This window comes from Hordeum vulgare, chromosome 7H (genome assembly GCF_904849725.1).
Source record: "Hordeum vulgare subsp. vulgare chromosome 7H, MorexV3_pseudomolecules_assembly, whole genome shotgun sequence".
Classification (NCBI taxonomy): Eukaryota; Viridiplantae; Streptophyta; class Magnoliopsida; order Poales; family Poaceae; genus Hordeum; species Hordeum vulgare.
In genome coordinates this window covers 16,243,499-16,260,071 of record NC_058524.1, presented here as the reverse complement: position 1 = coordinate 16,260,071, position 16,573 = coordinate 16,243,499, and the positions used below count along the sequence as shown (strand labels likewise).

Genomic DNA, 16,573 nt, shown 5'->3' with positions numbered 1-16,573 from the left:
AGTGGAGACTGGTGCGTGTCACGTATAGTTATGAAGCGTACAAATTCAAGGGCATGTTTCAAAATGATAAATTTGCAGAGGGCAGGGTCGCAAAGTAGTAGCACACCACTGAACGGGTCATCATCTAATCTTCAGGGCAGAAATGGCTAATTAGTGATCAGAAGAATTAAGAAAGTGCTGATTATTTATTTTTAATGTCAGGAATAAAGAGCGGCAACTTGTGTCAGCACTCGTGAGTGTTTTTGATCCGTTGTGGAGTAGTCCAAGGGAAGAGTATCTTGCTCGTGGGAATCTCTCTGGAGGTGGTGGATTCTTGCAAGGAAAGAGAATCTCCAGTTGCTTCGTCCACGCCAACCTTTGCTCACCAATCACCCGGTTGCATTTCCGTGTCAACTTGACCTTCTACGCGGATAGGGTTTAATAGAAGACAGTTTTTTTCAAAACTAATTGCGATCCCTTGTCTTATAATAACTCCCCGGGTATCTTTGATTCGGAGAATTTTTTAATATGAATTTCAACGATTGCTTCAGTATATCTTTGATTCGAAGGATTTGTGGAAACCACCACAAGAATTATGGGACGGAGGGAGAGCATACGAATATTTATGAAGGTTCTCTTGCACTTTATTTTAAATTTCAACAATGGATGCTTTCTTTATGAATTCATAATAAATCATCAAAGGGATATACAAACACAATAACTATAAACCGGGCCTCCGCACACTTATACACACCTTCAACGTCACACAACACACACACACACACACACACACACCGCGGTGGGAGAAAAGACACACCACCAAAAACACAACCTAAAAAAGATTCGACAATCCCAGGCTTTCGTCCGTAAGTGCTAAACCATTGCACCCCGAGACAATACACCACGAGTTGTCATTGTACTGGCAAGGCCGTGATAATCCTCAGCAAATTGCCACACACCATGTTCATGATACGACATTGCAACGTAGGATCGCCGCTACCATGCTTGGTCTCAATGCCTCAGCTACCCCAAAAAGGGCACTGATAAGACATGGAGCGGCATGTGCAGCACGAACATGTTATCATCCACTAGCCCCTCCCCGTCCCGTCCCCCCGCTAACCAATGCAACTCCAAAATGATGCTCCCAAGAGAGATAAACGACACCATTGACATCAACTACCAATCGGAGTCATCCTGACCTAGGTTTCCCTTGGAGCAACACGTAGGTACGCGAAAACAACATCTATTGGTGCCAAAAGGAGTCACCATCGCCATCCTCAGAAATATCCGAGCACAACTATCGACCATGATCTCGTCGCAGCCGGACAAAATCCGTCCTGCGCCATGCCGACTGAGATGGAACCACGCCATCGTCGTGTCCGCCCGCAGTCCTGCTAGGTTATAGATCACACCAGTGTGCTACCATCCACCGCTGAGAAGCCTTAGACACGTCTGCACGCCTAGCTAGCCAGGCCAGAACTACGGCCCACCTCCGACGTCGCACATCTGCGGTACTATGTCGCTCTTGTCATCCGCATGGGCCCAGCGCCACCTCGACGAGTCACGGACCTTCACTTAAATGAGCCACCCCTAGGCCGCTCGTGTTCCTAGCCAGATGTTGATAAGGAACCATGTTGATGTCGACGTTGTGTGGTCTTTACTCTCCATCGGCGGTGAGGGGCAAAGGAAGTGGGGTGGTGCTTGGCATTAACAAAAATAGTGTGCATGAAATTATTCTTGTAATACAGTGGCAAACAAAATACTACCTCCGTCCTGGTTTAGTGGTTATCTTTGTATTTTGTCCCAAACTTTGATTTCAGATTTAACTGGCAAAATGTCCTGTGCGCTGCAGCAAAAGAAAAAACAATTTATAATCTTGAATGGTCATGATCACATTTGGTTGCATCATCGAGAAACACCATCACTCTCATTTTCAAATTGTGAATAATTTTTTAAATCATGAACATTTATTAAACTCGGGAATATATTTGGAATTATGAATAATTTTCAAATGCGTTATATATACATTTATATATAAAGTATGGTTCCCAAGTGACGAATAGTATTAATATACGTTTATATATAAACTATGGTTCACTTACAATTTTTTCATAGAACTCACTTTAGAGTATCTTAGATACATTATATGAACATACTAAAAATAATAAATTAGTATATATACTGTCATATGGTAGTATATGAGGCATGGATGTAACTGCACCCCTGATAGTAGGATACATATATAAACACACTATTATTTGGAAACCAAATGATATATATACTATAAAAAATAAAATAAAATAAGTTAAATTAAAATAAAATGAATCATCCGTCATAAAATATAGCATCCCTTGACTCCACGAGGGGATTTCCAATGTTGACCCATAAATATGCTCCGACATCTGTTTATGGACAGGGGAACCAATCCGCAGACACGGGCCGCCCATCCAACGCTACACGCATACATCTGACCTCAATTTTTTTATTTTTTGCACGTTCAAATAGCTGCATATATAATCTAAAATAGTTCAAATGTCCAAATACAGCGGTAGTTCTAAATTTTTTTTAAAATATTACAATCCAACATTGTTGTCCCCCTTCACCGCCCGCATACGCTCAATCGGATTTTCATTCTGTTACTCGTGAGTTGCTTGATCCCGATTTTGTTATGCATTCGAACAATCTCTTCAAATATGGTCGGATTTTGATTGGAGAGTTTGATTTGACCACTCATGTCCTCAAATTTAAGACCTGCGGCATCATCCTCACCCTCATCCTCCACGACCATCTTGCACATGATCACACAACAGTTCATTACCTCACACGTAGATCATTCCACCTTTATCTATCTAGGTTATCCTTCTTTCATAACAAAGCAGAATGTGATGATCAATCCCTCTATTATGAGATTCATGTTTATACCGATGTCATTGTATTGGTTGGTGCCATTTCTTCTCTTGGAGGCAGGTGTCGATATATTGGGACATGGCATCATCGTATTCATGTTTTCCATACTGCACCATATTTCCGTAGAACCTCGGCATGATGCATTGTTGCAAAAAAAAAAAAGGTGGAGAGTCATTGCTGAAGTTTTTCAGTTTATTTCCCCTACTAATATATCTGAATTATGTGATCTATGGAACAGAAATGACAAAAGTCTGCTATTGGTATGGCATGCATTGCATCCATCTAGAGCTTATGGAGATCGCCAAATGATTTGTGTTTTCAAGGAAAAGAGTGAATTTGATCAACATGGCTTCTATCTGAGGTACCATTCCAGCTGATGTTGATGCTTATGTAATACAGTAGTTAGCTCCTGTCTGAATTTCCTTATGCTCATGATGTTGGTTGATCAGAGAGCTTACTAGCGCAGCTACTTCGGTTTAGCCCCAGAATTGTGAATAGTCATTATGTGTTATTATTATTTTTTGCCTCGTTTTAGGGCATCCCACAGTACAAGGTAGTATTAATAATATTCCACAAAAAACTCACACCTACTGTGCATGGTGTACTAATCCTTGCGACGGCATCGCAGGACACAAGGACGCCTATCCTGTCCTGCATTGACATGATAAAAGAACATCGACTAAATGAATTCCTGCATTGACATGATAGAAGAACATTGACTAAATGAATGGATGAACGACACCAAATGGAGCCGCTCTCACCCTCAAGGCCGCCTGAAGACTAAGCTCTGGCTACGCAGAGCCAGAAATGAAACCAGTGGACATGCATATCACATTGTGCAAACACACAGCTGCGGGTGGTAGTCATGATTATTCGAACACAAGTCCGTTGACGTTCATCCGTGGAGCTGTCGGGGGGCGGATGGCGTTACACGGGTGACTCAAGGATTGCCGGTCTTATGCATCTTACAGGGGCAGGCATAAAACACAAGAAGGGAACCAAGCAAATTCTTTCTTTTCAGTAAATAGATGCTAATGCTGCTACGGCTGCTGCTTACGGACAGTTGAAGCGCGGCGTGGCGTGGGTCGATCACATGGCGTTGATCATCCGCTTCATCTCCGCGGTCCTCCTCGGGTCAGGGTCCGCTATGGCCCGCTCCGTCAGCACGTGCTTGATCCGGCACATCGATCTCTTCACCTGGAAGAAACAAACAATAGCAGGGCGAGTCAAGTGCCGCCTAAGGAACAGAGAAGATGAATTGGCAAAGAAAAAAAAACTGATGCTTCACACTAGTAACAAGCTTTTCAATTCACGTTGACGCTTAGCATGAACCAAACAGAGGACATGGTATCCTATAATAAAGCAGTTCATATCTCTAGATTGAAAAGTTCACCAACAATATATTGTTGACCAACTGTTCACTCATTATTTCCTGGAGAGCAAGTACCCAGCACTAAACTGTGTCTTGAACAGAGAACGCGCCTTGGAAAAAAATACGCTGATGAAAAGAAATATTGAGTCACGTAGACACTTGAGAAGAACCAAATGGAAGGAATGATGTCCTATAAAGCAGGGCATATCTCCAGATTGAAAAGTTCATCAACAACATATTGTTGACTAACTATTCATTCATTATTTCTTGAAAAGCAAAAGTACCCAGGGCTGAAAAAAAAACAGCATTGAAAAGTGGCCAAATTTGCACCAATGTTGAACACCACCAATAAATTATCATTTTAGAAAACAAAACAAAAAAAGTTACTGTCCCCAAGACAGACATGGTTTCATAAATTTCTCTCTAACTGTGCATAAAGAAACTGTTTTCCAGCATGTCCATGCTGCATAACATGCGAAAGCAGGAGAATTAGTAGTGTGTTGTTTGTCGAAAAGGAACGCGTTCTGGGGTTCAGTTTATTAAGAAGGCCATCGTTTCTGAGCACCATTGCATACTCCACAATATCTCTGACCACACAGTTTGCCTGTCCGAACCAAGGATATTCAAGGACAGTAAGCTTTAATGAATATTCATGAAGACAGCGGCTTATTTTGGTCACTTCCATGCAGTACCTTCACAGGAGCAGTAGAATACCCGATGTCACCTCTGATTTTGAATCCATCATGAAACTAGAGCTACCGAATTGCAGTTGTATTAGGTAGCAAAAAAAGAAAAAGAAGACACAAGTATCATAAATATATGATTGGGTAGAGATGGCAGGGGTTCAGAGATGCAACATTTTTGACTTGTACTGGGCATAGCTTGGCATCCACAGGTGGAGTGAGCAAACATGTTACAATAAGCAGGATGCAATTATTGGATGAAATCAAGATCTGTTGCACGTGGAACCAAAACATGCAGTTAATTGCTCGAGGAACGGCGTCAGGTTGTGGCGCCTAGTGGATATACCTTGGAAATGCGCTCCGGGTTTGGGAAACCCATACTCTCTGAAGCTAGCATCTGGCGCTGGGACATGAGCATGTTCTTCTCCTTTAGCAGCACATACCATAGCTTATGAAGGTCGTCCCAGGATTTCAGGCGCAGTTCAGAGGCCTTCCAGCCACGACCTATCAATATCAATTAAGGGCAAGCAAAAGGCAACAACACTCATTAGCTTTCCTGACAAGAATGATGTGTAACTACATTTGCTCGTACCGTTCGTAGCAAAAGCAGGCTTGAGACATGGGAAATGTAAGATCCTACCTACTGCTACGACCTACGGCGTGACCTTACGCACCACCGTGACAAAATTCAGGATCATCGCAAAGTACCGGAGAGTAAGTATATGGAAGCAATAACATAGTAGTACTGGCATGAGATTGGTGGCGTCGCATGATCCATGAACCGGATGTGTCACGACGGCCTATCCGTCGAAAATCCGCCAACACCCTCGTAGAGTACATGGGATGGGATGGGATGGGATGGGATGGGAGCGGGGAGTGATGTTGGTACCGTAGTGGGGCGCGGGCTGGTCGTCCGCGGTGCTCCGCTCGACCTCGAAGAACTCCTCGAGCGGGTTCTGCGCCTTCCTCGCCACCGACGTCGATGCGGCGGCGGAGGCGCCCTCGGGCGCGGTGGAGAAGAGCCGCCTCGCGAGCGTCCTCGACAGGGAAAGCATGGCGGACCTGAAGCGGGACGGGTCTCGTCGGGGGAAGAGGAGATGCCGGCGGGCGGGGCGGCGGCGGCGGCTGGGACCGATCCACGGGAACGGAAACAAGGGTTTAGACCCAAAACAAATGGGTTCTGGGCCGGATTTGGACCAGGATGGTAACGAGTCGGGCCGATTCAGGGCTTTTTTGTTTTTGCAAAGCAGCCCCGCGCTTTCAGTCGAATCATGCCAGCAGTACAACCTATCGAATTCACATCAAAAAGAAAAAAAAGTGGAATCATGCCCGTAAGAATTTGTTTCGCTCCTGTGCCCAAGATGCCCTCTTTTTTTTTTGCGGGATAAAGGAAGTTTATTAAGATGTCATAGTGTTACAGTCGAGAGGCCATAAACCATCAATACAAGGTGGAACCGAACGCAACCACACAGCTGTAGTTCGCTCAAAACCCCATGAATAAGCAATGCTACACATACTAAAACTTAGGACCTGTTCGGCAGTCCACTAGCTTCTCCCAATTACAGAATCTGCGGAGCGTCTGTTTGCTCACTCCAAAAAGTTTAACTGCAGCTCCGTCCGCTCCTGGAGCGAGCCATGGAGCGGAGGGTTACCGAACGCGCCCTTACGTGATGATTTTACGTAATAGATGATGTGAAGGTAATTAATTAGGCTAGGATTAGTGGAACAACAATACTGCACCTAAACTAACGTAGCTGTTTAGGTGTCCTCTTTTAATTGGGTTAATTAGGAAAGGGCCCCACCCACTTGAAATCTGGAGGGGGAGGAGAGATTATTTAAGAAAGTTAAGGCCCTGTTTGAAACCATCCAGATTATATAATTCAGTTTTTATAATCTATTTTGTCTTCAAACAGGACAGCTTATGGTGTAGATTATAAAAACTAGATGGATAGATTATTAAAAACTCATAATCTACTCTATACCAGCTAAAATCAGATTATGGATTGCTAATGACCCATTACCCTTGTAAAGTTGGAGATAATTACATTCCTACCACCGCCACCCTCCTCTTTTAAAAAAAAACAGAGGGCAGACAGGTCATTATGCAATGTACAACCTGGATTACAGTTTATATAATCTGGCCTCCAAACATGGTCACCTAGATTATTTTTATAAACCAGATTATATAATCTATCTTCATAATCCAGATTATCATAATCTATTATGGTTCCAAATAGGGCCTAAGTAGCATTACATAGAAGTTTTACGTAAGTGTAGCATTTTTGTTAGTGGAAATAGAAGATGAAGTGATTTGCATCAATGGAAATTGTGTCACTTTGGGCCTGCTTGGTTCACAGCCTAGGGTTGCCACGCCTAACCTTAGTCATGCCATAATACTTTAGGCATGTGTTTGGTTCATTACCACACTTGTATCTTGCCACACTTTTATAGGTATATGGTCCATATGTCATACACTTAATTTTTTTGTCAAATCTTGTCACATTTATGGTGTTCATTTTGTTAGCCATACTTTTTTTGACAGCCACACTTTGCCTAAGGTTAGTTGTGTAAAAATTAGTCATGAACCAAACAGACCCTTGATGTTTATGCCCTCTTTTATGAAATTTTGCTTTTTTATATCTTCAAGTTGTTGGCTCTTATTCCACCGTTTTATGCGAGGCATTGATGAAGCAAACCATTGGTTAGGGTTTTCTTATCATACACTTTTCTTTGTAGGGTTTTTTCATGTTTTATCTATTTTGTTGTATCGTTAAGCATTGATTGTAAATTCTAAATTTTTCATGCAACTGGACCATATTTGATAGTACGAGGTATCTTCTGAGGTAATTAAAAGCTTTATGGACATTAAGTTTTTCCTTCGCGACAATTCTTTTTTCTTAGGACTGGGGCTTGTTTTAATCCTGGCTCCACCACTATATGTTTGTGCTATCCTAACTCCAGCATAAAGCCGGATACAGTACAACGCGTGAAGATGTTTCAAGATCTCACACCGTCATGCGTGCTTTTACCAGACGAAATGTCCCCGCGACATTGGAGTGGGTCATGCAAACAGAGGGTGCTTAGCCCCTTCCCCTTCCCTGATGGGAGGAGACATGGCGACAATGGACCCGCGGATGAAGGCGTGGTACATGGCAGAGCGCCACCTCATCTTGAACCTCATGACAGGACCGATGGCGACCACAACCCCGCCCACGCCAACGCCGAGCATTGCAACTGCGCCCACAACGCCAACGCCAATGGCACCCATGCCAATGCCGAGCACTGCAACGACGCCCACAACGCCAACACCAGCAGCACCCACGCCAACACCGAGCACTGCAACAGCGTCCACGCCAACACCAACAGCACCCACGCCAACACCGAGCACTGCAACAGCGTCCACGCCAACACCGAGCACCGCGCCTACGCCGAGCTCTCCCACACCCTGCAGGAGAGGAGCTTGTCGTTTGAGTTTCATATCTATGATTCCTATCATTTTGATCACCGGACTTTAGCTATGTTCGATCACCTACCTGTGACATGATGATCGCCCACCTGTGGCATGGTGACTGCCGAAACTATGTCGAGCTTTTGGTAGCGAGAAAGAGAACTTTGAATTTAAGTATGTTTGCGGCTGAAACCCGGGGGATGGCTGAAAACATGCGCCCCTACAAGCTGAAAGGTTACGCTATGAAAACATGCGCCCCTACAAGCTGAAAGGTTACGCTAGGGGACCAACCGGCTGGAGATGGTATTAGCATTATAGCCTTATAGGACATACTCTCTCCGTTCTTAAATATATATCCTTTTAAAGATTCTACATACTTATATATATAGACATATTTTAGAGTGTAATTTCTTTCATTTTGTTCTGTATGTGATACAATAGTGAAATCTCTAAAAGACTTATATTTAGAATCAGAGGGAATACAACACAGGCAGATAACAGGATATTCTGCCTCACAGTTGTTCTTGTTGAAAAGACACCCAGAGTTCCAAACAAACCATATAATGGAGCATCAGTCAAAATTTATCGCTGCCAAAATTTTGGAAGCATTTGTCCGCGCTATCCTAACTCTAGCGTAAAGCGGGATACAGTTTTACATTAATGCGTGAGGATTCAAGATCTCGCACCATCTTAGTCGTTTTCGCCAGACGAAATGTCCCCGCGACATTCGAGTGGGTCATGTAAACAGAGGGTGTGTGCTCAGTCCCTTCCCCTTCCCCTGCTCCTGCCCCCTCCCCTACCCCTGCTCATACCCCTGCCCCTGCCCCTGCCTCTGCCACCACCTCTGCCTCCAAATTCACTTCCGCCCCCAAACCCGCCGCCCCCGAAATCGCCACCACCTCCACCTCTGCCTCCGCCGCCTCTGCCACGCCCGCCCCCGCCTCTCCTACCACGATCTCCTCCTCCACCTCCCCTGCTTCGACCACCCCCGCCACCTCCTCTGCCTCCCCGTCCGCCGAACAAATAGAACTCAGCTTTGTTTTGCTTCAGCCCCAGGGACTGCACGCTTCTCCTCTTGTAGTCTTTCTGCTCTTCTTCGCTGTGCTCATCTTCTTCGGTGCGCCTTCTTGAGCTCCTAGGGTTGAAGGAGATTTCCCGCGAGCCACCAGGCCCGTACTTCACCTTGTCGAGCGCACGTGAGTTCTGCTTCCTTTCCAGTGCGGCTACCCTGTCCCCAATGGGCACAGCTTCCTGGTTGCCGAGGGAGACACTGTTCAAAAACGCCTCGGCATGGCGTCCATCCTTCACTTCATACAACCTGTAAGGTGAAAAGGTATTAGCACGTTTCTGGTGAACCAGAAGAGTTCAGCAAATGAGAGCATATGACATACAGTACAGCCATTTTTAGAAACAGATTGGGTGGATTCAGAAGGTAAGACACATGTGCTTGTGTGCGTCTATACATACGAGAAATGCAGCTTTGGAAAATTAAATTATTAAATATTTCAACGTGCTGATGTTGCTTAAGACTGGAAATAGCTAACATAAAACACACATCTGCACAAGCATGACAGAAAAACACCAGTTGCAAATATGCAGTTCACCCTAACCAAAATAAAACAAGATCTCACCTTATACGCTTTGAGTTATGCATGCCAGTGTCACTGTCAGACTCTGCTGACGCATCAGACGAACCAGCATCTTGTTCGTCTTCATCTTCACTAACACTCTCGAAATGTTCCTCGATTAAATGAGGTTCCTTTGTGGCCACTTGAGGATGGAGTGCTTCATATTCTCTTGAATTTTCATCAATTTCATAGTCCTGCCCATAAGATCGATGAATTAGAAAATCACACACGATTACCAATTTAGGAACAATTAGCTTAAAAAGTTACTTGTAGTTAAAAGGCACAGCAGCAACTACTGTAAAGTGAAGTTACGATAATGTATTAATTGCCGGATCACATCCAACACACACAAATCAAAGGAAATTAGGTTACAAACAACACTAGCATGTGTGCACCATGCGGCTATATAAGCTTTCCATTCAAAATGAAACAGCAACATGGCTGAACAAGTATCAAGACAGTACAAGATCAGGAAAACATCAAGGTACAAACATGAAATGCATAACAGAGTTGACCTGATAATAAAAATTTCCACATATTAGAACTACTACAATTAACATCACATCATCAGGGTACCCCGAAAGGATGAAGCAGCAACAAAATGTTGACATCTACATTGCCTAAGAAAATAGTAATTTCTTGCTATAGATACTTTGTGAAAACTGTTTCATAACCACACATTTAAGAATTTGTTCTGCAGAATTACACATTTTTTTGCAAGGACTGCAGAAAGTCATACTCCTGCATTCCACGTTAGCTAAATAGGATGGGATGAGATTGCATTTGTGAATCTTGCAGAGTGGCTATCATTGCCAGAACGACTAGATCTGACTGGATTTAGGCTCTTTGACACGCTTGTAAGAAAATGGTACTCCCTCCATCTCAGTTTATAAGTCCGGCACGTATACTTAGGTCGTCAATTTGACCAACTTAATGATAATCATATATTACAAAAAATATATCATTAAAAAATTTAGATGTTCTATTTTCTAATGATATAATTTTTATATAAAACAATACATTTTATATATGTCAAATTGACGACCTAGATACACGTGTGTGCCTTATAAACTGTGACGGAGGTAGTAGTTTTGGAACAACAAAACATGTGATTCTGTCATGGTTTTGAAAGAGAACATGTGGGTTTGAGAAGTTAATTCAAAAATTAAGTCTGAAACTGAAATGCATACCTTATTATTAAACATCTCTTCGAAACGTGGATCAGTCAATAATGACTTATACATTTCTAGTTTTATTTTCTTCTTCCTGATGCTTGATTTACTAACATTCTCCACACCAGCATCCAATTCCTCTTCCTCGGTTTGTATCTTCTCCAAAAGTTGCCGGTTAGCCTTTGGTATTTTGACAACTTGCTGCATAAATAAAGCAAATACTGGCACTCATTAGGATAACAGTCACACATATTGACATATGTAGATGTTAATACATATAAGGAAGAGATGAGCAAACATTACCGTTATACGAGATGTCCTTAGTGCTGCTATTTTCTTTGCCTTCATCTCCTTTTGAATAGTCTCATAATCAGCAATATGAAGTTTAGCCCGTTGCTGAAAAGAAATACAGATCCTCATAAATAGAATGTATGAAGCGTTCTTTTTATCAAACCATCCACAAATGACATATAGACATAGGAAGTCCACATTTATGTTCAACCATGTTGTCAGACTAATACAAAGAAATATTTTTACAAAGACAAACTGTACAGAATAAAATGTCTTCATGTTGGAAATTCAGGTGGTAGGTGACAGCAATCCTACCTCAACTTTCAAGTAAATTGCAGTACTTTGAATAGATGAACAGAAAAATAATTACCTTCTTATATAGATCATAGTGTATAACATATCCATGTAAATGTGCTCTGACAGCATCACTGTTTTTGTACTCAGAGAGACCCAATCGCTCCATCTCTTCTTCAGTCAAAAATTTGTAATCATCATATAATGTGTTTTCTTGTTTCTCTTCCATCTCCTCCTGTTTTGAGGAATTGACACAAGGAAATGTCAAGGCAAGGTTTACTAAACTAGGTACAAAACCATTTTTTTTGGGGGGGGGGGGGGGGGGGGGGGGGGGGGGACTCACAGTTAGGTTATCAAGATGTGAGCACCACTTTGGAGCAGGGCCAAGTGCAGGAATAAAGTGGGCGGGTATCTGGCTGTTGTCCAGGGCTAATAGCATTAAACCACTATTCGGAAAGATGCAAACATCATTGATAGAGCCATTATCAGGTTCAATGCTGGTCATGTTGTTTCCCTAAATATGAAATAGTGAGATGAGGTCATCGTCATCTAACAAAGAAATCAACGTCACTCACGAAAAAATGAGGTTTAGCACTTTCAGAGAAGGATGGAACTCACTGTATTAGGATCCCAAACTCTCACTATATGCTTATCAGCAGTTATCAGTTTAGGTTCGGTAGAATTAAGTGTCTGGTGCCACTTGATATTCAAAATTGGACTGCCATACCTGCGATAAATAAAGAACACCCGTTACATACTTACATGCACATGCTTAGTGGAAAGTATCATATCTAACACAAGAATGATCACAGCCATTTTTTTTACGATTTAGTCAAGCTTCATATCCCTCTGTATAAAGCTTATTCTGATCTGGAGTTGCAAGATTCCAATGAATACAGAATACACTTTTAGAACAGCTCCAAGTGGTACTGTTCTGTATGACCGGGATAACATGCTATCAGAAATATAAGGTCCCATTTGGAATGAAGGATCCGATGGGAATCTCGTCAGAAACCAAACATGTAGTGAGAATGGATCTTTTGTTTCCTTAAATTCGATATACATTCCTAATGGAATATAAAGAAAATAATGGTCGAAACTGTTCATGCATAACAAGCGAAAAATCTCTTCCCGTAATAAAAAGATACAGATCTTACATGTGATCCTTGACTCGCAGAGGCGAAGACATGCGTATGTCATATATCGATACCTGTAGAAAATCCAAACACAGCTGAAGTATATGAATAATAAGCTTAAAACAAATTAAATATCATAATTTGTAGAAATTAGATTATCAACATTATCAGTTTGTTAAGACAGGATGATCCTTTCATCCAGCCAATGAATACACAACAAACTCAGCAATCATCACATGACTTCCGGACGAAAAAAGAGGCTACCAAGCAAAATTACCTGTAAACTAGCAGTAAGATAATCGATGGCAGATCATTATTTTTAGGAGTAGTAAAAAGAGGTGCCAAGTAGACATCAGAATCAAGTGTACAATTTGAACAACTGTTACAAATGTTTAGCACAGAAACTTGAGACCTAAATGAAGTAAAACTACATGAATCATTCTAGCAACAGAGATAACGCCAAATTTAGTATGCATTGCAAAACAGTGAGATTCCTGTTTGTTAGTTCTGACAGGATAATGTTCGATGGAATAATAAAAAATTCAAATGTTTTATAAATTAGCAGTTAAAATCAAATAACATAACAGATGATGAATCGAACCTTTCCTATGCTGCTCCCTACAGCCAGAAGGTACCCTTGATTTTCATCGAACTGCAAAGACGTGACCTCCTGCAGTTGTGAAGCATAAGAACCAACAAAATAATGTCAAGAAATTGCAGTGTTAGTGTATTATTACTAGCAAGGTGCTGACAAGGTACAATAAGATACCTGATCAACATCTTCAGAAGAAGAAGTTGTATTAATTCTGCCAACAGAAGACTTCCTCCTCATGTCAAAGCATTCAACTGCACCATCCTCACCACCACAAGCAACAAGCCCATGGATCATACTGGGAGTACCACCAAAGACAATGATAGGTTAATAAATACTCAATAAGAATGCCACTCCAAAGACACGAGTCCATAAAAAGAACTACCTCCGTGTAACCACATTTATTGCTGGAGATTGGGAAGTAAGAGAAGCGAGGAACCTTCCCTGCAAAATTTATAATTTTAAAATGTGTGCATGTTTATTCTAGAAAGACTGGAAGCGTGACAAGAAAAGGCATAATTGTGGCTCTATGCGCAGTGGCTTTCAATTAAAAGTAACATGCTCATACTTATTTAATATTAGTTGTGTACTAGCAGTGTCACGTGAATTATATGAGAGGCTGTGGATAACCAAATAACTCTATATTCATGAATAATCAAGGACTCAAATCTGACCTGCTCTAAGTTGATTCTATAAAGATCTGATGACGAAGCAGCACATAGCAAGTCGCAAGACCAGCAATCATAGGCCAAGTCCCTTCCCATTCTGTCAATATGGATAACATCAATATGTAAATTTAATATTAGGACAGGCAAGGACTATATACAAACTCCTCATTGCCATGGTATCACCGTCTGTTATCATCCAGCACAGAACTTCTCTGTTTATACCAAACAACACATAGTTCCAAAACTATTGGTGGATAAACCTTGACGAGCTCAAGCCAAAGACAACAGGCAAAAACTTACAAACAGAGGGAGTACTAGTAGTAGTATACATCAAACAATATGTTGTAACTAGAAATGATACATAACAGGACAAACTATATATATGTCAGAAAAGCAATGAAATGAAAACCAAAGAAATATTAGATGACAGGACAAACTAACCTTGGAATTCTGACGCTATAATGGCTTCCGTACTTTGCATGCAAGCATACAGAACGATCGGCACACAAAAAGGCGAGTTTTGAGTAGTCATCACCAAGGACCTAAAGAAGGATACAATCTAGTTTGTCAGGTCGAAAACATTAAAGCAGCTCAACAACGTGTGCCCTGTGTTTTCCAGAATGGAATGTTAAAGAAGACTGCCCAGTAGCAGAGGAGACATGTGGTTCACTATATTAAACTAAAAGTACCTCGAAATCGATAATTTCTGAGATCATGTGCCTCTCAAACTTCATCGACAATTCTTTCAACTCAAAGACTTTCATTTGTGGGGGGTAAATACCTGGCAAATACGAGGCGTGAGAATACAAACACCTTATAGTACATAGAAGATGTGGCTAACACTGAAACTCCAAACAGAAGATGAACAAGAACCAGGCGGTAAGTTTCTAAAGCTACAAGTTGCAAAGGGTGAATTACATGTTGATCACTTCATTAACACCTTGTGATCAGCACGACTATCCAGAGCTGGAATGGCCTTGCTTTCTGAGAAGCAAACAAATTTAACTCGTGCGACCCACACCAACAAGTCCCATCTTTAAACCTCGGTTCGGTCTGCTCGGCTAACTTACCCCTCCGGGTGAAGAGAGGAGCAAAGCGCAATTGCAGATGTGGGTCGGGTGCTGAAGGCATGTCGCATAAATAAAGATGCCTACACTAGAGACACAACCTATGTTGAGTTGGCAGACTAAATTCTTACGACGTTTGGTAGACTAACACTGCCCTCTATTTTTTATCGATCAACGCGCGCTGCCTTGGTTTAGAGCTACAATGCTTCAGCGTCTCCTTTTCTTCTTCATCATTCGTATAAACGCCAGCGGACGGACTGGAAACAAGGAACGATTGGTTGTGTATATGTATGTACCTGAGGCGATGACATACTGGCCGTCGGGGGTGACCTTGATCCTGGTGGTGGCAGTCTCGAACCTGAGGTCGTGTATCAGCTCCAGCCGCCGCTGGTACTCTGTGAGAAGTCAAGCAGGCGGCAAGCAACGGCACCATGAATGAATGAATGAATCAACAAAAGGCAGGCAGGCAGGCCAGCGAGCGAGTGAAGGGGGGCGTCGGGGCGGTGGCTTGCCTGCGTCCTTGCGGAGGGAGCGCTTCTTCTTGGCGAGGACCCACGGGGCGACGTAGTTCTTGCCGGTGACGGAGTAGAGCTTGACGCCGTTGATGGAGGTGGACTTGAGCGTCCCCGCCCCGCCGCCGCTGCCGCCCTTCGCGGCCATGCCCGGGGATTGCCCAGCAGCAAGGAGAAGAATCGGGTGGGGGAGGGTCACGGCCGGACGGTGAGCGCCGCCGCCGCCGCCGCCGCTGTGAGGAGGTCGGGTGCGATGCGGGGTGGGTTTAGGGTTCGGTCTGGGCCGCTTCTAGCCTAATCGCTTCTTTACGATACACGCCGCCGCCTGCCTACAGTACAGCGGCGCATTGTGGGCCGGCCCACCCACCAGTTTAGCGCACGTGTGACGTGCTTGCCTTGCTTTAGAGCTTAGGGAAGAGACTATGGAGTAGTCATACCGCGCTTTAGTGATTGGTTTAAGGCTTGTTTGTTTTGAGTTTTCAAGAATTCATCATGCGTTTATAACTTCATATGCACGAAAGAATTTCGCAGCGCCGAGATAATAGATGTGCGCTTGTTCGTGCGGAAACACAAAAGAATGCAATTACATCTCGTGGGCACATTTGCTAATTTATTTGTTTAATGGTTTCAATATTTTGTAGGAACTTTCTACTTATCAAGGGAGTGTATGAATTTCTACTTACCAAGGAAGTATATGCCTAAAGAATAATTGTGGAGGTGTTTGGTTTCAAAATATTGTACCGGAGTAAATATATGTAGCCTAATTCTTGAACAATGTACAGAACCACGAAAATGTAAAGGACAGAACATCACCCGAATTGATC

General features: G+C 42.7%; 2 protein-coding genes across 2 annotated transcripts; both read right to left on the bottom strand.

The window, feature by feature from the left end:
- Positions 1-3,694: 3,694 nt before the first annotated feature.
- Positions 3,695-6,118, bottom strand: LOC123409797 (39S ribosomal protein L47, mitochondrial). Its single transcript, XM_045102669.1, has 3 exons — positions 5,831-6,118; positions 5,288-5,445; positions 3,695-4,083 (listed from the first exon to the last, which is right to left on the bottom strand). The coding sequence occupies exons 1-3, from the start codon at positions 5,994-5,996 to the stop codon at positions 3,976-3,978; spliced, it is 432 nt and encodes a 143-aa protein (XP_044958604.1). The 5' UTR covers positions 5,997-6,118; the 3' UTR covers positions 3,695-3,975.
- Positions 6,119-8,884: 2,766 nt separating this feature from the next.
- On the bottom strand, positions 8,885-16,038 carry LOC123409796 (nucleolar protein 10). Its single transcript, XM_045102668.1, has 16 exons — positions 15,750-16,038; positions 15,534-15,632; positions 14,860-14,951; positions 14,612-14,712; positions 14,177-14,267; positions 13,888-13,946; positions 13,680-13,800; positions 13,512-13,580; positions 12,932-12,984; positions 12,393-12,501; positions 12,118-12,288; positions 11,851-12,009; positions 11,493-11,585; positions 11,208-11,390; positions 10,021-10,211; positions 8,885-9,707 (listed from the first exon to the last, which is right to left on the bottom strand). The coding sequence occupies exons 1-16, from the start codon at positions 15,895-15,897 to the stop codon at positions 9,149-9,151; spliced, it is 2,298 nt and encodes a 765-aa protein (XP_044958603.1). The 5' UTR covers positions 15,898-16,038; the 3' UTR covers positions 8,885-9,148.
- Between the last annotated feature and the right edge of the window lie 535 nt (positions 16,039-16,573).